The 20,013-nt window shown below is 41.1% G+C and overlaps 1 protein-coding gene and 1 pseudogene across 12 annotated transcripts in view; one reads left to right on the forward strand and one right to left on the reverse strand.

Moving 5' to 3' along the window:
* The window catches only part of DENND5B (DENN domain containing 5B), a 208,577-nt gene that overhangs the window by 82,030 nt on the left and 106,534 nt on the right, over positions 1 to 20,013 (reverse strand). For 8 of the 12 annotated variants that reach the window (XM_077953825.1, XM_077953824.1, XM_077953820.1 and 5 more), the window contains one exon: positions 17,382 to 18,048. In XM_077953825.1, coding sequence (XP_077809951.1) covers positions 17,382 to 18,048 — 667 coding nt within the window. Of the gene's footprint in view, positions 1 to 1,083; positions 1,109 to 17,381; positions 18,049 to 20,013 lie in introns of those variants that run through there. The other 4 variants (XM_077953827.1, XM_077953826.1, XM_028829394.2 and 1 more) reach the window with 2 other exon arrangements.
* On the forward strand, positions 15,248 to 15,888 carry LOC144332971 (large ribosomal subunit protein uL30m pseudogene; annotated as a pseudogene).

The following is a 20,013-nucleotide window of genomic DNA, read 5'->3' on the forward strand; positions in this document are numbered from 1 at the left end:
AAGGAAAAACATAATCACTTAATTAGGTTGGAAAATGTGGATTTTAAGAAAAAAATTTATGCATTAAAAGTAAATATTTCTTTATGATCATGCAGAAAATAGCTCAGTTCTATTCCACTATAATTAAATAATTAAATGGTTTCATTTGAATAGTTTTAAGGGAGTGTGGGTAGGTGGGAAACATCACACTCTTTGCTTCTTAAAATCATGGGTAGGCGAACTTATATTCTCTTAAAGTGTGGCGAAATCAAGAACTAATAAAACTGCTCTTGGCATTTATCCCACTAAAAATGTACAAGATACAGTGTAACATTATTATGATGATGATTTTTGAGATGAAGTCTCACTTTGTTGCCCCGGCTGCAGTGCACTAGTGCGATCTCAGCTCACTGCAACCTCCGCATCTTGGATTCAAGCGATTCTCCTGCCTCAGCCTCCCAAGTAGCTGAGATTATAGGTGCCCACCACCACACCAGGCTAATTTTTGTATTTTTCGTAGAGATGGGGATTCTCCATGTTGGCCAGGGTGGTCTTGAACTCTTGACCTCAAGCAATCCGCCCATATCAGCCTCCCAAAGTGCTGGGATTACAGGCGTGAGCCACTGCGCCCGGCCAGTATAACATTTTTGATCACTTCTTTATACATGCATGCTCACACAATTCGCAATTCAGAGGCATTTTTCTTTTTCTCTTTTTTTTTTTTTGAGACAGTCTTGCCCTGTTAACCAGGCTGGAGTGCAGTGGCATGATCTCGGCTTATGGCAACCTCCATCAGAGGCTTTTCTCTTATATGGTATATATGATCGTGGCTATAGCTTTTGGTTAGCTGATTACACTTATTTTAGCCTTTACTTTGGGAGTACAAGAAGTCAAACAGATACATGCATTCATAGTCACACTTCCTATGTCTACCCCAACCACAAAACTATCACAGCTGGGTATTCCTGAGTTAACAGAAAATTAAGGATTAGTGTTTTTGTTACGTTTTATTTACATGAACTCATTAGTTTACCAAATTTAAAAGCTCCCCACAACAGTAAAGTAGCCTTTTAAACCACTCTGCAACGGCTGCTTTATACTTACGTATGTCCATAATTCCTATTTAAATGTTTAGAAGTAGATACGTTGGCCGGGCGTGGTGGCTCACGCCTGTAATCCCAGCACTTTGGGGATCACAAGGTGATCCGCCAAGGTGGGCGGATCACAAGGTCAGAAGTTCGAGACCATCCTGGCTAACATGATGAAACCCCATCTCTACTAAAAATACAAAAAATTAGCCGGGCGTGGTGGTGGGCGCCTGTAGTCCCAGCTACTCGGGAGGCTGAGGCAGGAGAACGGCGTGAACCCAGGAGGCGGAACTTGCAGTGAGCCGAGATCGTGCCACTGCACTCCAGCCTGGGCTACAGAGCGAGATTCTGTCTCAAAAAAAAAAAAAAAAAGAAGTAGATATGTTTTAGAATTCAGATTTTTTAATTAAAAAAAGCAATATGGTGCATATACCACATACATGAACTATCTAGGGCAGTATCCTATAATCAAATACATTAGAATTTCTGTAGCAAACCATTTATGTCCCAGTAGGACAGATAATCAAAGAATATGAATAGGGTCACTCTGGTTCAGGTCTGGTTTTGCTGATGAATGAGTTACAAAAAGAATGTTTGGTTTTTAGAATTTTTTGGATTTAAGAATTGAAGACAATGGATTGTGAGCTTGTAATAATCCTTTCACAGAATCCATTGTGAACAAATACAGTAAAATCTTTGGGAGGAAGAATTTAGGGGAGTCTTTTAAAAAAGGTTAAGGAAATGATCAGATGTTACTTGAGTCACATCAACTCAAAGACCTGACCAAGCATAAACAGGATGTTTTACATTTAAATTTTTTCTTGTGTCATTTTATAATTTTAAATGACTACCTTTTTGGTAATGAATCATCAGTTATCCACAGCCCAAGTTTACTTAAAATTTTCCTTATTTGATTCATAAAGATTCAAATTTTAGGTGAAAACCTGTTTACAGGAATAACTTCTAAAACAAACACCAGGTGGCCTGAAAGGTAGGGGTCAGCCATACAAGCACAAAGAGCTAATAACCTAATTACCTGGGGTGGACACACACATTTTATCAGCTGAGGCCCACTGAAGAAGCTAGGCTGAGACAGCTGGCACTCTCTGTGCAGGTGAGGCGGGTAGTAGAGGAGACCAGACAATCAGTTCCTACCACTCTGCTAGGAATAATCAGGCAGATGTTTGAACTGTAGGCAATAAGGGTCTTTTATCCCAGGGGCGGAGATGGGGTGAGGATGAAAAGTTGACCTGAAACCCCTGAAGTCGGCTGGATGCCCCCTAGGTGTAGAAGCTGTGCCTTAATTAGAACTAACTGAAGTTCTGCACCATCACAGGACTCGATTATGGCCCCTGACTCCTGTACTGTCTCTCCTCTCTGTGAGTTTCCTAAGGACAGAGTGGCACCCATTTTCTCTGGTTCTACCCATAAAGCACAGGGCCTACTTCACAGCCAGTGTGGACTAACACTTACTGACACTACTAAATGTTATTTTTTTTTCCTCTTAAGTTCAACAAAATCCTAACAAAATACCAAAAAAGGCTGGCCAGGCGCAGTGGCTCATGCCTGCGATCCCAGTACTTTGGGAGACCGAGGTGGGAGGATCACCTGAGGTCAGGAGTTAGAGGCCAGTCTGGTCAACATGGTGAAACCCTGACTCTACTAAAAATACAAAAACTAGCAGGGCATGGTGGCAGGCACCTGTAATCCCAGTAACTTGGGAGGCTGAGGCAGGAGAATTGCTTGAACCCAGGAGACAGAGGTTGCAGTGAGCCCGGATTGTGCCACTGCACTCCAGCCTGGGCAACAGCGAGACTCCGTTTCAGAGGGAAAAAAAAAAAAAAAGAAAAGCCAAGCACAACACCTGTAATCCCAGCACTTTGAGAGGCCAAGGCAGGTGAATCACCTGAGGCCAGGAGTTCAAGACAAGCCTGCCCATCATGGCAAAACCCCATCTCTAGTAAAAATACAAAAATTAGGCGTAGGGGCACATGCCTGTAATCTCAGCTACTTAGGAAGCTGAGGCACGAGAATCGTCTGAATCCAGGAGGCAGAGGTTGCAGTGAGCTGAGATCACACCACTGCACTCCAGGCCTGGGTGACAGAGTAAGATTCTGTCTCAAAAAACCAAAAAAACACACAAACAAAAAATACTCAACAACAAAAACCCACCAGGAGTAGGAAGAGACAATTATGTACAGTTACAGACCATGAAGACGAAATCCAGAGAAATCTCCTTAGATTCTACTCTGTGGTCATCATTTCAACCAAGGATTGGGGCCTTTTATATTCTTGTAACCTCAGTATTTACCACAGTATCTGACATATAATAGAGGCCAAAACAATATTTTTGAACGAATAGATGATGAGTGGGAAAAGAATATATATAATCTTGCTAGACAGCTATAACTTAAAAAGACATGCGTAGATTTTATTCCATCCATGTGTTGTGGGTGTTCTATGTCTATTCTTCTTTCCAGTTCTGCATTCTCTTCAAGACTGGTTGAAGTACCACACACATTTTTTCTTTTCTGAGATGGAGTTTTCACTCTTGCTGCCCAGGCTGGAGCGCAATGATGCAATCTCAGCTCACTGCAACCTCCACCTCCTGGGTTCAAGCGATTCTCCTGCCTCACTCAGCCTCCTGGGTAGCTGGGATTACAGGCACCGCCACCATGCCTAGCTAATTTTTTTGTATTTTTAGTAGAGATGGGGTTTCACCATGTTGGCCAGGCTGGTCTCAAACTCCTGACTTCAGGTGATCCACATGCCTCGGCCTCCCAAAGTGCTGAGATTACAGGCGTGAGCCACTGCGCCCGGCTCACACATTTTTTAATAATGCAATTATTCAGCAGAAACAAGACAATTCTTTTTAACTGAATCAAGAAATAAAAGGCAGATTTTTCTTCTTTAAGCATTTTTTTTAAACTTAAGTATTTTAGGAAAGTCTTTTTATAATTGATACTCAAAGTGATGAATGCATAAAAGAAGTCATTTTAATATTTAAGACAGGCCTCAGCATGGCACATGAGGCTCTTCATGATTTGGCCCTTGTCTGCCTCATTCCTTATCACCACTCTATATGCAGTAAGATCATCTGCTTGCAGTCCATGTTTTCACAGGCCCTGTGCCCCTTGTATATTGTTTTCCTCTGCCCAGAATGTCCCTTCCTCTCGCACTGCCTGACTAGGTTCCACTTTTTCCTCAGGCAATTGCTTCTTTGGAAAGCCTTTCCTAACACTTCTTATCACCACCAGGCTACTATCTACATGCTTCGACAGTACCCTATCTGTATTTCCATCACAGGAATTACTCATCTCACTAAAACATTACAATTCTGTCATAATTCTCTCTTTATGGTTTCTCTTCCCCAATACACCATCATCTCCTACAGAGCAATATCTGTATTATTCTTTTTATTTATTTTTGGAGACAGGGTCTCACTCTTTCATCTAGGCCGGAGTGCAGTGGTGCAGTCTTGGCTCACTGCAGCCTCTGCCTCTCAGGTTCAAGCGATTCTCATACCTCACCCTCCCGAGTAGCTTGTATTACAGCTGTACACCACCACACCCGGTTTTTTGTGTTTTTTGTAGAATGGAGTTTCGCCATGTTGGCCAGGCTGGTCTTGAACTCCTGACCTCAAGTGATCTGCCTGCCTCCGCCTCCCAAAGTGCTGAGATTACAGGCATGAGCCACTGCGCCTGGACATATCTGTATTTTTAATCTTAGAATTGTTAATATTCAACATATGACCTACTACATGGTCAGTAGCCAGCAAATATGCTTTGGGAAATTAATATGTTAACATCCAAGGCATGTAAAATGAAATAAAAGTAGACATTAAAAAATTATGCTTGACTATATTACACAATAAAAACATACTGTCAAGAATTTGCCTACTGGTGGCTCTGGCACAGATCCCAAGGTGGCAATGGCCTCTGCTGCCGCAGTCCCTGCCATGCTGTCCATTAGCATTACTGTGGAGAATAAGATCAGCCCCTCGAGGGCAACAGAGGGGGATGGGTCTGGAGCTGCAGTTGGCGGCACAGGAACCATGGTGGTGCAGATCAGGAGCTGTGTCTAGCAAGCTTTATGCCTTGCCAAGCACTGCCAATGGAGATGTGAAGCTGCTGGTGGTATTCAGCATGCCTCTGGTAGACTTCCTGATGTAGCTGGAAGATTATACACTTATGATCCTGGATGCTGTGACTACTTTTTATTTTTATTTTTGAGACAGAATCTCACTCTGTTGCCCAGGCTGGAGTGCAGTGGCATGAACTTGGCTCACAGCAACCTCTGCCTCCCGGGTTCAAGTGGTTCTCCTGCCTCAGCCTCCCCAGCAGCTGGGATTACAGGCGCACGCCACCAGGCCTGGCTAATTTTTGTATTTTTGTAGAGATGGGGTTTCACCATGTTGGCCAGGTTAGTCTCAAACTCCTGACCTCAAGTAATCCGCCTGTCTCAGCCTTCCAAAGTGCAGGGATTACAGGCGTGAGCCATGCGCCCGGCCCAATGTGACTGAGTATTATCTGAATTACATTGGCTTTGAGGTCTCAGACACATGCATAACTTGGTTTATCTCCCTAGTTTCACAGAAATTTATCTCAGTCATTGCCAACAATGACTTACGGCACTGGAAAATGAAAGGCACAGCCTCTGGCAGCTCCTGAAGTAAGAGCAAAGACTAATCATGGAGTACTTGACCCCTGTCCTCAGTATGACATCAATGTGGGGCCACCACACCACCTAAGCCACCCAACCTAAACATGTTTGTCTGTAACAAGCTTCACTGTGACCAAAAATGTCAAAGAAAGGGCTAATTATAGATTAAACACAGGTAAAGAGAGAATTCATAAAGTAGGAGACAGATGTGGAGAAATTACCCAGAATGCAGCACAGAGACACACAGAAAATGGGAATGAGGCCGGGTGTGGTGGCTCATGCCTGTAATCTCAGCACTTTGGGAGGCCCAGGTGGGTGGATCACGAAGTCAAGAGATCAAGACTATCCTGGTCAAAATGGTAAAATCCCATCTATACTAAAAATACAAAAATTAGCTGGGCGTGGTGGCATGTGCCTGTAGTCCCAGCTACTCAGGAGGCTGAGACAGGAGAACTGCTTGAACCCGGGAGGCAGAGGTTACAGTGAGCAGAGTTCACACCACTGCACTACATCCTGGGTGACAGAGTGAGACTCTGTCTCAAAACAACAACAATAACAACAACAACAACAACAGCAAAGATGTTTAATTAGAGTTTCAGGAGGATTAAAAAAAGATACATGAAAGCAATATTTACCAAGATAGTCGAGAATTTTCCAAAATGGGTAAACGACAGTTCTTAAATTTCAGGAAACATAATGAATCACAAGCAGAACAAATAAAGCAAGCCTCATTCAGATAAATCAGTCACAATATTGGACACCAAAGACAGAAAATCTTAAATATAACCAGAGTTGAAACAACAGATTTCTGGCTAATGAATAATAATGACAGTCATTCATTAGAACGACATTAGAAGTGATAGCTGACTTCTCAACAGCAACACAGGAAACCAGAAGATGATAGAATATTATCCTCAGAGTACTAAGAGAAAAAAAAAACCTTTTAACATAGAATTTAACATCCAATGAACTATTTAAGATGACAGAATCTTAATCTTCAGTGTATTAAGAGCCGAAAAAGAAAAACTTTTAATATAGAATTTAATATCCAACGAACTATTTTTCAAAAACAAGGAGAAAACAAAATCTAACAGAGAAAGCTACCTCAGGAAAGGAACTTCTAAGAATACATGTTAGGAAGAAGACTGATCTCAGAAGAAATCTCTAAGATTGAAATAAAATTGTGAATTTTCAAAAAATAATAACTGAGGCTGGGTGCAGTGGCTCACACCTACAATCCCAGCACTTTGGGAGGCTGAGGCAGAGGACTGCTTGAGCCTAGGACTTCGTGAGCAGCCTGGACAAGATAGTGAGACCCCCATCTCTACCAAAAAAAAAAAAAAAAAAATTAGCCCAGCTTGGTGGCGTGTGCCTGTAGTCCCAGCTATCAGGAGGCTGAGGCAGTAGGATCGCTTGAGTCCAGGAGTTCAAGGATGCAATGAGTTATGGTTGCATCACTGCACTCCAGCCTAGGTAATAGAGTGAGACCTTGTTTCAAAGAAAAACAAAATAAGGTCACTATGAGTAAATTTAAACAAAACCAAGTGTATAGAATAAAAATGTCTAATTTGAGGGATTACTAAAACTGAACAATCATAACAAGTAAGCCACGATGAGCATGGAGTTAAAGCATTTTATAGTATCTGTAAAGATTCTATAACATAAGAGTAACTGTTCATGTTGAAATCTCAAAATTTACCATTAAGAGCATACAACATCTAAACAGAAAAAACTACAATGAGAAAAAAATTTAAATCAATTCAAAACATCAAAAACAAAGAGAGAGAGAGAGAGAGAGAAAAGCAAGACAAATGGCCAAAATAAATGAAAATTTAAAAATTCTTAGAATGAGCCAGGTATGGTGGCTCACACCTCTAATTCCAGAACTTTGAGAGGCCGAGGTGAAAGGATTGCTTGAGCCTAGGAGTTCCAGAACAGCCTGGGCAACATACGGAGACCCCCACCTTTAAAAAAAATTAAAAATTGGCCAGGTATGGTGGCGTGCACCTGTAGTCCCAGCTACAAGGGAGGTTGAGGTAGGAGGATGGCTTGAGCCTGAGAAGTTGAGGCTACAGTAAGCTGTGATCACACCACTGCATTCCAGTCTGGGTGACAGAGAAAGACCCTGTCTCAAAAAAATATATATATATTTTTAGAATTCAATGATAATGAAAATATCAGATACTAAGACTTGTGGGATGCACCTAACACAGGACTCAACTGCTTAAGATGCTGATTTTGGTGGGCAGGTGGGGAGAAAGAAAGGTTTAGTAAGCCCAAAGAAAGTAGCAGAAAGAAGTGAATAATAAAAATAAAACCATAAATTAATAAAACATAAAACAAAGGTACAATAGAGGATACCAATGAAAGTAAAAGCTGGTTCTTTAAAAAGAGTAATAGGGCTGGGCACAATGGCTCATGCCTGTGATCCCAGCACTTTGGGAGGCCAACACAGGAGGATCGCTTGAGCCCAGGAGTTTGGGACTAGTCTGGCCAACACAGTGAGACCTTGTCATTTCAAAAAATAAAAAAAATTAGCCAGGCATGGTGGCATGCACCTGTAGTTCCAGCTACTTGGGAGGCTAAGGCAGGAGGATTGCCTGAGCCCAGGGAGGTCAAGACTGCAGTGAGCCTTGATCATGCTATTGCACTCCAGGATGGGCAACAGTGTGAGGCCCTGTCTCAAGAAACCAAACAAACAAAAAGAAGTAATATAATTGACAAACTTCAGGTAAAAATAACTGGGGAAAAAGAGACTGCACAAACAGTATTAGGAATGAAAAGGAGGACAAAACTACAGATATAACAGGGGTCAAGAAAATAAGGAAATATTAAGACATTTTACTAATAAATTGAAAGCTTAATAAAAATTTTCTTAGAGAAAATAGTAAGGACAAAAATTTATTCAAGAAAAAAATAGAGGTGGCCAGGCGCACTGCCTCAGGCCTGTAATCCCAGCACTTTGGGAGGCCGAGGCAGGTGGATCACTGGAGGTCAGGAGTTCAAGACCAGCCTGGCCAACGTGGTGAAACCTGTCTCTACTAAAAATACAAAAATTAGCTAGCTGTGGTGGCATGTGCCTATAATCCCAGCTACTCAGGAGGCTGAGGCAGGACAATGACCTGAACCCGGAGGCAGAGGTTGCAGTGAGCTGAGATCATGCCACTGCACTCTAGCCTGGGTGACAGAGCCAGACTCCATCGCAAAAAAAAAAAAAAAAAAAAAAAGAAAGAAAGAAGAAGAAATACAGAGGAGCTTCTGGACTGGCAAACACATTAAGGTGCTGGATAAGTCCAAAGAAAGCAGAGCAGCTCTGCACCCACCCCTACACGTACTTTTATACCTCTCTTCCATTTGGCTGTTCCTGAGTTGTATCCTTTACAATAAACCAGTTACAGTAAGTAAACTGCTTTCTTGAGTTCTGTGAATCATTCTGGGAATTTATAGAACTTGAGGGGTTGGGGGATGGTGGTGGAGAACCCCTGATTTTGCAGTCACCCAAGAAAAAATGTATGTGGCCTGGTGCTATGGTTTGGACATGGTAGTTTGTCCCCAATGTTGGAGGTCAGGTATTTGGGTCCTGGGGGGGCATCTCTCATGAATGGCTTTGTGCCATTCTCATGGTTGTGAGCGAGTAGTTTTCACTCTTACTTTCCATGAAAATTGGTTATTGAAAAGAGTCTGGCATCTCCCTCCTCTCTCTTGCTTCCTTCCTCTTGCCATGTGATTCTGGCTCCCCTTCACCTCCTGCCATGAGTAGATGCTTCCCAAGGCCCTCATCAGAAGCAGATTCTAGCACATGCATAGAACTGTGAGCCAAATAAACCTCTTTTCTTTTTTCTTTGAGACAGGGTCTCGCTCTGTCATGAGGCTGTAGTACAGTGACATAACCATGGCTCACTGCAGCCTCTAACTCCTGGGCTCAGGTGATCCTCCACCTCAGCCTCCCAAGTAGCCGGGACTACAGGCAAACACTACCATGCCTGGCTAATTTATTATTATTATTATTATTTTTGAGATGGAGTTTCACTCTTGTTGCCCAGGCTGGAGTGCATTGGCGCGATCTCGGCTCACAATGCAATCTCTGCCCCCAGGGTTCAAGCGATTCTCCTGCCTCAGCCTCCTGAGTAGCTGGGATTACAGGCATGCACCACCATGCCTGGCTAACTTTGTATTTTCAGTAGAGATGGGGTTTCTCCATGTTGGTCAGGCTGGTCTTGAACTCACAACCTCAGGTGATCCACCCACCTCAGCCTCCCAAAGTGTTGGGATTTACAGACATGAGCCACGGCACCCAGCCTGAAACGAAAGTCTTTTTTTTTTTTTTTTGAGACGGAGTCTCACTCTGTCGCCCAGGCTGGAGTGCGGTGGCCGGATCTCAGCTCACTGCAAGCTCCGCCTCCCGGGTTTACGCCATTCTCCTGCCTCAGCCTCCCGAGCAGCTGGGACTACAGGTGCCCGCCACCTCGCCCGGCTAGTTTTTTTGTATTTTTTAGTAGAGACGGGGTTTCACCGTGTTAGCCAGGATGGTCTCGATCTCCTGACCTCGTGATCCGCCCGTCTCGGCCTCCCAAAGTGCTGGGATTACAGGCTTGAGCCACCGCGCCCGGCCTACGAAAGTCTTAATATAGCATTAACAAAGGTTGCATGGACTATAAAGACCCTCAGATGGTTTCCCAACATTAAAGGGCCAAAACAAATCTGCTCTATTTGCCCCAGCATAGAGAAATTTTAAATGTAAGAAGGCAAAGATTATAGTTAGAAACATGATCTGGAATTGCTTCAGGATATAGTAAGGCAAATTAATCAAAATAAAGACTGACAAAAGGGCCAGGATACCTTGCTGAACTACCAAAACTAATGCACAGGAGTGGGTCAAATAATCAAGGGTTGGAGAAGTTTCTGGGGACTCATTTGAGAGCCTTATACGCTGTTACACCAAAATCTTTTGGTGAAGTCTTTTTTAAAAAAAAAAAAAAAAAAAAAAAAGATAGGGTCTTACTCTGTCACCCAGGCTGGAGTGCAGTAGCACAATCTCAGGTTACTGCAACCTCCACCACCCAGGCTCAAGTGATCCTCCCACCTCAGCCCCTGTAGTAGCTGAGACTACAGGTGCACACCACTATGCCTGCCTAATTTTTGTATTTTAGTAGAGATGGGGTTTTGCCATGTTGCCCAGACTGGTCTCAAACTCCTGGGCTCAAGTGATCCTCCCGCCTCAAACTCCCAAAGTGTTGGAATTACAGGCACGAGCCACTGCCTCAATACAGTGGCTTGCAGCCTTAGTGCAGACTACAATTAGAATGATAATATATTAAAGTGTTAAAGTTGACAGGATTAAGGAGGAAGTCTGAATGAAATTGGAACATTTAAACAGACTTTACCTAAATGTTTCATGGGAGTGGATCTTACGTTTGACTTTTTCACCCCATTTCTCCTACCTAGTACAGTAAAACAGAGGACACAGTGTCAATCTACCTTTCAAGCAATATTAATTGGACATGCTAAATGGGAATGAATTAGATTGCCTGAGCTCACACAGTGTAGAACAGAGAAGCTGGAGCACTGGTACAAATTCTCTGTATGTGGAGTGTGGGCTAGGGCTATGTCAAAAGCCTGTGAGTGCCTCCCAGTGACAACTATCAGGGTGCTGGACTACAGAATTTCCATTTGAGGGGCAATTACTAAGTATGCTATTGGATATTGATTTAAAGTGCCCCTATGGCTGAAGGACATAAAATAATGCTGAAACTTGAAATATCCATGGTATCTAGGGGGATTTTGGAAAAACACTCAAATGGGAGAGGACACTGCCCAAAAGAGTTCCCTAATGAAAAAGAAATGGTTTATACTGGATCTTGTTACCAGAGGAATGCAAGGAAGAGATTCTCACATATAGGGAGCCTCTTTTTCCCTAGGACTGACTTTGGAACTGTAAGAGAAGCTTCTACATTTAATTGTCACTTGGACAATGCATTATAAACACCTCTCAGTTGACCAACAAAGTACTGCTTGGTTTATGGATGGCAGTTCCAAGGAGAATGATGATGTTCGCTTGAGCATGCCTAGCAATTTGTGATGAGAAAGCTCCCAACTTTTTCAAGAAAACTTCAAGTAGCTTCCACTTTCTGACAAGGTTAATTCACATACGACTCAGAGGGATGAAAGAACAGAGGGATGGCAGAGGAGCACTGCAAAGGCACACAGGCATGCAGTGTGGTGTGGGCGGTGGGTAGTGGTTTATTTCAACTATGAAGAACCAAAGGAGGTAAGCAAGGCCCAAAAATGTTCCTTAGACTTTTGTACCGGTATCAAAAGCTAGACATTGGTGTTTAAATTCCCCTTTTATTCTTCCACTAGTTCTTTGTAAAAAGTATCATACTCTGATTTTCATACTGAGCTGCTCCAGGTATTTCCCAATTGCAGAACAAAGTGCCCATTTCTGATCTGGGGTCCTAGAAAAGAGCCTTCACATCCTGGGTACGTTTTCTCTACTTAGAATTTCTAGCTAGTTATCACTGCAAAGTGACAGTGATATACACACTTCCTAAATAACAGATTGAATTGGTTTAAATGGGCTGTGGATCGGAATTTCAAATCAGTCTAGAAGGACATTTTCATTACTGAAATCCATGTACTTTGATTCACTTTGGGTTTTCATGGTAATTCTTCAGCACATGCAATGTTTTCAAATTTATGGCATAGCTTTATCAGTGAGTAAGAAATGAAGTATCACATGTTATTAGAACTCCCTTAACACAGTTAAGAAGAGTAAAGGAGGGCACCCAAGTACAAATCAACATAAGCACTCTTATTTCATTCATTTAAATGAAATATTTCTAATAAAAGAGACATTGTCTATTAAAATCTAGATTTACACAGAGCTTTCATTTTATACTCTACAATTATTTCACATGACACCTTTACAATAGACCCACAGAATGAGTTAATCATTTAAAAATAAATATTGAGATGGATAAGGAGAGGTTAAGTGTAGTGCCCAATACAGTTAACACAGTGGTTAAGCATCTGAAAAAAGACTGATGAAACCCAATTCTTAGTAGTACCATACTACTTACTAGCTGTATCATCTTGGGCAGATTACTTAGTTTCCCCAAGCCTCAATCTCTTCCTCAACAAAAAATGCAGAACAGTACTAACTCACTGTTGAGAGGATTAAATGTAGGGAAAAGATCCAAAATATACAATGCCTTTTTGTAGCACAATTCCTAACATAGAATGATTTTAGTGAATGGTTATAAATTCACTGTATGGGAATTTTTTGGGGTATGACACTTTAAATTTTTAAAAAACCCAGTTCTATAATCTAGGGATTCACTCTGTTGTTCGCAGCATACAGATTACAAAAATATACTCAGAGTATAAAACCATATCCATAAATGCTTATTCTTCTTCATTTGAAACTGAAATAAATTAGTAGATATTAATGAACTAAAACCCCTGAATTGACTCGATAAACCAAATGGGACAAGCTAAGCAGTGGCTCACACCTGTAAACCCTGAATTTTGGGAAGCTGAGGCAGAAGGATCACCTGAGCCCAGGAGTTTCAAACAAGCCTGGGCAGTGTAGTGAGACTTCATCTCTACTAAAAATAAAAAAAATTAGTCAGGTGTGGTAATGCATGCCTGCAGTCCCAGCTACTCAGGAGGCTGAGGGGTGAAGGTTGCTTGAGCCCTGGAGTTTGAGGTTGCAGTGAGCTACGATCATGTTGCTGCATTCCAGCCTGGGCACCAGAGTGAGACCCTGTCTCAAAACAAACAAACAAAAAAAGAGCAGAAATAGGAGAGCTCAGGACAGATCACAAACGGTGAGACATAAAGTGCTATTTAAAAGAGGAAGTGTGGGCCGGGTGCGGTGGCTTATGCCTATAATCCCAGAACTTCGGGAGACTGAGGCAGGCAGATTACCTAGGGTCAGGAGTTCGAGACCAGCCTAGTCAACATGGCAAAAGCTCATCTCTACTAAAAATACAAAATTAGCCAGGCATGGTGGTGCGTGCCTGTACTCCCAGGTACTTGGGAGGCTGAGGCACGAGAATCGCTTGAACCCAGGAGGTAGAAGTTGCAATGAGCCGAGATAACGCCACTGCACTCCAGCCTGGGCAACAGAGTGAGACTCTATCTCAATAAAAAATAAAATAAAAATAAAAAATAAAAGAGGAAGTGTGATAATGGAAGGTTTTGGGTTTTTTTTGGTTTGTTTTTTGACTTCTAAAAAAAGCATGGTACACAATATAAAGGAGCATATGTTAGGTTCTTTGGAATAAACTCTTGACTATATCATTTAAAAAGGTTTTATGTTAAATGTAGTAATATGTTGAACCTTCACAACTCAGAGATAAGTATAATTTATAGAAGATTATATGGGACTAATAAAACTAGTAATTATTATAATAGCATCAGCTATAATTTAGTCAGTGTCAATTATACCCTAAGTATTTTATACAGGTTTTCTTAATTAATTGTCATAATAAATCAGTGAGAAAGGAGAAAAAAAAAACCCAAACTATTATCCCTATAGAGATGAGACAACTGTCACACAGGAGGATTACCTAACTCACTCACGGGTATAGTTAATGAATGATAGAGTAGATATTTGAACCCAGGATTGTTATGACTTCAAAAACCAATACTCTAAACCAGGCATGGTGGTATGTGCCTGCAGTCTCAACTACTCGGGAGGCTGAGGTGGGAGGATGCTGTGAGCGGAGGAGTTTGGGGCTGCAGTGTGCTATGACTGTGCCTGTGAATACGCTGTACTCCATTCTGGGCAACACAGTGAGACCCCATCTCTAAAAATTAAAGGCAAAACCAAAGAACCCACCCACCCCCAATATTCTTTCTAACCCAAATTGCTTCTCTAGTCAGAACATAAATAAATTGAACTTTAAGATTTAAGAAAATGGCCTTTAAGATTTCTTCTAAGTCTAGAATATAAAGTTTTTTTTTCGGCCTGGCACAGTGGCTCACACCTGTAATCCCAGCACTTTGGGAGACTGAGGTGAGTGGATCATGAGGTCAGGAGTTCAAGACCAGCCTGACCAACATGGTGAAAACCCTGTCTCTATTAAAAACACAAAAATTAGCTGGGTGTGGTGGTGCACACCTGTAGTCCCAGCTACTTGGGAGGCTGAGGCAGGAGAATCGTTTGAACCTGGGAGGTGTAGGTTGCAGTGAGCCAAGATCGTGCCACTGCACTCCAGCCTAGGTGACAGGGCGAGACTCTGTCTTTAAAAAAAAAAAAAAAAAAAGGAAGTTCTTTTTTTCTAATGGGCTAAAACATCAGAAGGTATTAAGCTCCAAGCCTCTGCCCCTTCTAGTTATTCTCTAATCCCTACCCTATTCAAGGGGAAAAAAAGGAAGAAAGGAAGAGAGAATTACTTAAAGTAAAATTTTTTAGATACAAAAAGGTGATCTGTAAGTAATGATGGAAGGAGTGAGTCCTCAGCTTCTGCTGCTGGGAAGTCCTCAGCTTCTTCGTGCTGAATATTTAGCAGATGCTGCCTCTAAAGAGAACAATCACTACACTTATGGCAGGGATTTTGCTCTCAGTAGCTCAAGAGGCAAAATGAACTACAGACTGGGACAAAAGGTGTGAAGTCTCTCATTTACATAGATTGGATTCATCACAAATTTACCAGGTCAAGATTTCCATATCAAGTGTTTCAGCCTTCACTTGCAGATCATGAAAAATATGATGGAGATCCACAGAATCTTCAGAAACTGCATGTTGTTACCAGAATAAAAAGTACAAAAAGGTGTCCATATATTGGGAAAAATATATAATAAAGATGCTCAGATTAGAAAACACACATACCCCTCAAGTTCACAAGCATATCTCTTAAGTGAGTGCAAAACTGAAAGTGGTTAAACAGTAAGAATCAAGCCCCTGAAGTTGCCACAAGGACTTCCAACTGAGGAGGACATGTCTAAGCTCTGCCTCAAGAGCACTGGGGAATTAGTGCAGTGGCATCTGAAATCTGTGGAGCAGAAAGCAATTAAGTCCTAATGCCCGAGGAGCTTCAGATTAAAAAATGGAAAATTTTTTTTTTATTTAAAGATGATGAGAAAGTGTTTCATTAAAACATATGTTAAATATATATAAAAAAAGAAAGTGGGCGAAAGAAGAAAGGAAGAAATTTAGATTGGTCATTAGAGAATAACTTCCTGACAACAAAAATTGAGACATGGAACACATTATCAAAGAACATTATGTTGGATAAACTGAAGAAAATACAACCTTGTGAAGGGCTGTCAACACACAAATAGTGTCAACATACACACAAGATGGGGAAGTACAAATATAGTCTACTTGGCTCAGCCCCACTTATAATTTAAAATAGAAAAATAAAAAAAGGAAAGTGGTAAAATAAACTTCACGGCACCAGTCACGACTGCACTACAATTCCGCCAGCTTAAATACAAGTTAGCAAAATGCTAACCCCAGCCGGGTGCAATGCTTCATGCCTGTAATTCCAGCACTTTGGGAGGCCAAGGCGGGAGGATCATTTGAGCCCAGGATTTTGAGACCAGCTGGGGCAACACAGTGAGAGTCCATCTCTACAAAAAATAAAAAATTAGCTGATGTGGTGGCACATTTCTATAGTACCAGCTACTCAGGAGGGTGAGGTGGGAAGACAGCTTGAGCACAGGAGGTTGAGGTTGCAGTGACCCATAATTGCACTACTGCACTCCAGCCTGGGTGACAGAGTGAGAACTTGTCTTAAAAAAAAAAAAAAAAAAGAATCCAAACATTTGTGCAACATTTTTTTTGAAGAATCTATCAGTGCACAGGTACTATTTTATAATTTCCTTCAATTCACTATCCATTATGACATAGCATCTCTATTTTCTCTACATATTCATATTCAGATGAGAACTAGTATCCTAGTCTAGGCTCAACATTAGTCATCACAAATGTACTGGTAAAATAAAATCCATAGTTTGTAAGTTTCTTAATATGTGTTGGAAGAACTCTGAATGAAAGATACCACAAAGATAACTTCCTTCTGAGAGTAAAAAACAAAAACAAAAAAACAAAAAAACCACACACACACAACTCTGGCAGAATTGTTAGACCTGGGAAAGTCATCTGTCTCATGCCTGCTCACCTTTTCTCTCACTCAGATGGAATGCTCCCCCAGGCAAAGATCCAAAGTTGATTGCCTCAGGAAGCTGCAGAGTCAATGATTTCATTTATCCTTTTTCAATGTTTGCTGAATTTTGATGTGAACCTTTACCAAACTACAAAGAATGGGAAGTCTACACGTTTCTAGTAGTAACAGAATTCTCTCACTCTCATTATGAAGAAGAAAAAATGTTTTCTTAATGACGATTATATATTATCAGGAAAAAAGAGCTATTTCCATTAAGAACTAAATATGCCCAAATCAGCGAAGTTAACGCATGTATTCCTTCCTACTTCTCTCTGCAGTCACTGACTGCCACCTCAAAGAGAAACAGCACAGTCACATCTCAGCCTTTGGCCCCACCATACCTGCTCCCTTTATACAAAACAGAAAAGACTGTGATCATTATTTATTTGGTTCTAATAATACACCCCATGGAAACACAGTAGTTGGGAGCATAAGTACTTGTTTTTGGAAAATGTAAAATCCAAGGAAAACCTACCTTGTGAGTAGAGAAGGATTTGCATCTCTAAAAGAACACAGGTAAACACCTGCACCAGGTTCTCTAATCCCAGGAGCTCAAATGCCTCCCGAAGGGGATAATCAGAGAGGGGGAGTTCACTGGGCCCAGGCCTCTGGCAGATGACAGGTTCATAAACACCATAAAATTTCAGTGACCTCCCTGGAGGTGGAAGGGGTACTTCATAAAGAATATTGTGGATATAGCTTTCAAGTGGCAAGGGTGGTGGCTGCTGTGAGGTAACGGCCTTGTAAAGCTGGATAAGGAATTTCTTGCAGGCCTGCATGAATGGTAATGGTGTGATCAAGCATATACTTTTTGAAACATACAGGGTGTCTCTGCTAATATCATAGGAGTTGTACCGCTGGAGTTTCAAAAGGGAAGTTGTATCTCCTTCATCAAGACTACTTGCCAATGAGTCCATGCTGCAGGAAGATGAAGCATACACACTGCTATAATGCTCAGCGTTGTGCATCTGGTAGAGTGTCTGCATGGCTGTGCAGATTTGCTTACTTGTAACTTCTTCATAAAAAGTGAGAACAAAACCATAGGTGCGAGAACCATCTTCTCTGGTAATTATAAATGAGTGAAACTGGGGGTCTTTATTGTCAGTTTGTGTCCTGAAAGATAGCCCTTTAGGCATGCACAACTGTGAAAGAAAGAAAAAAAAGGATCAGAATGCAGTACACAAATAACTTCAAGCCAGAAACAAATGTTGTTTTTTAACATAACAGGATTCAAAAGGACAGGTTTTATCCAGATTTAACACTGGCAATAGCCTTAAATTAGAAATACATTATAAGTTCCTCATATATATACATATAAAATTATTCTTAAAAGGAATATATACAAGGGAAAAACTTTTATTGTGTGATGTTACATGCAGAGGGCTTTACTAAGAACAAGACTATCACTGATTTAGTCCCAGAGTAAACCTCTAACCAAGCTTGTGGCCTTTAGCAAGCCATATAACTTCTATGAGCCTCAGTTCCTTTATCTACAATAGCTGTTATATCAATGACTTGAAGACAGAGCAAAAGCACTTCACAAATATTAAAAAGCACTTTACAAAAATAGTACTTAAGTACTTACTTAAGTACTATTTTTGTATTAATGATGAAAATGTTTCAGGGGAGCAGGGAAATAGGAAAAGGCTCCTTTAGGAAGTGGAAAAAAGTTAAAGAATAATAAAAACAACAGTATCATCTTTGCTATTTTGAATAGTATGGTATTTTATGCAAGAAAAAGACACTTTGGAAATTGAAAGCTTTTTGATCCACTAAAGCAGAAGCACAGAAACAAGGCATTTCAGATTACTTCTAGTAGACATTATGCTCTAGTTCTTGGGAACTACCCAGGATTGAGTCAAACTTGAGAACAAAAGTACCCAGAGGAGCTAAAGATGCTATATTTAAGATACTTAAAATGCACAGAAAATTAGAATTGATTCTTTAAAACATTTTAAATAAAAGAAATGAAATTACAGAAAAATTGAAATATACTAAGGAAAACAGAACTTGTAATTCAACCACCCTAACTAATAATCATTATTCATATTTAGATATTTCTATTTTTGTATTGCAATATGCTTTTCACATAGAAATAATTTAACCATATATTACTACTTTCTAGTTTTTTCTACATTTAATAACTGATATGGTACAAAAGTTAGACTATCTCCCACATCCCCACATTACCAAGAAAAACACAGTTCCTTTATTCCTTCATTCAAACCATCAAAAAGCATTTATTAAGTGCGTTTTATGAGAGGGGCCCTGTGATACAACGGTGGGAAGGACAGTCATGGCCCATGATCCTATGGTATTTCCAGTCCAGTAAGGATAACAGATGAGTTTTAAAAATCATAAACTATAAAGTAAGGGAAAGGCTATGGTAGGGTAAATAAGGGTTGCTAGGGGAAAAATATGTAATAGTAGGAAGACATACATTAGAAAAGAAGGAGCTACCAGGAAAAAATGAAGCCCAACTGAAACCTCAAGACAAGTATAGGTCTTAGTGGATAAAGAAGATTCTAGTCAGAGAGGACATGTGCAAAAGCCCAGAAGAGTTTGAGGAACTGAAACAGGTCAGTGTGGGTGGGGCACAGAATGCAAGGTGGGAGGACGTGAGAGAAAGTAAGAGAAATAATTAGGGGCTAGCCCATGAAGGGCCTTGGTAGGCCATGATAAAACTGTGGGGAGGACAATGGGAAACCTCTGAAGGGTTTTTAGGAGAGGGACAGAATTAGATGTGTCTCTTAGCACATGCATCTTGGAACACTAAGGGGAGTGGTTTTCAAAGGGGTTCCAAGGAGGCAGCAGGAATGTCTCAGGGCCTTGGAAGGGAGTGAGAGGCTAGAGGAAGAAGTTGAGAGGGCCAGTGTCCCTCCTTCCCCTATGAACATTCCACTTTCTTTTATTTTGTAGAGTAGAATTCTTTCGGTGTTAAGATTTCCTGGTTCCCACTGCTTAAAAACAAAATCTTGATGGTGGGATAGGATTAATGCAACACAACTGTCATTAAGCATGAAGGTGGGTGGGTGTCCAAACTGCTCCTCACAGCCATTTCAGATCGTGGTCCTTCCTTTCACCCTAAAAACTCTTGGCATTGAAGC

The sequence above is a fragment of the Macaca mulatta genome, chromosome 11 (assembly GCF_049350105.2).
Source record: "Macaca mulatta isolate MMU2019108-1 chromosome 11, T2T-MMU8v2.0, whole genome shotgun sequence".
Classification (NCBI taxonomy): domain Eukaryota; kingdom Metazoa; phylum Chordata; class Mammalia; order Primates; family Cercopithecidae; genus Macaca; species Macaca mulatta.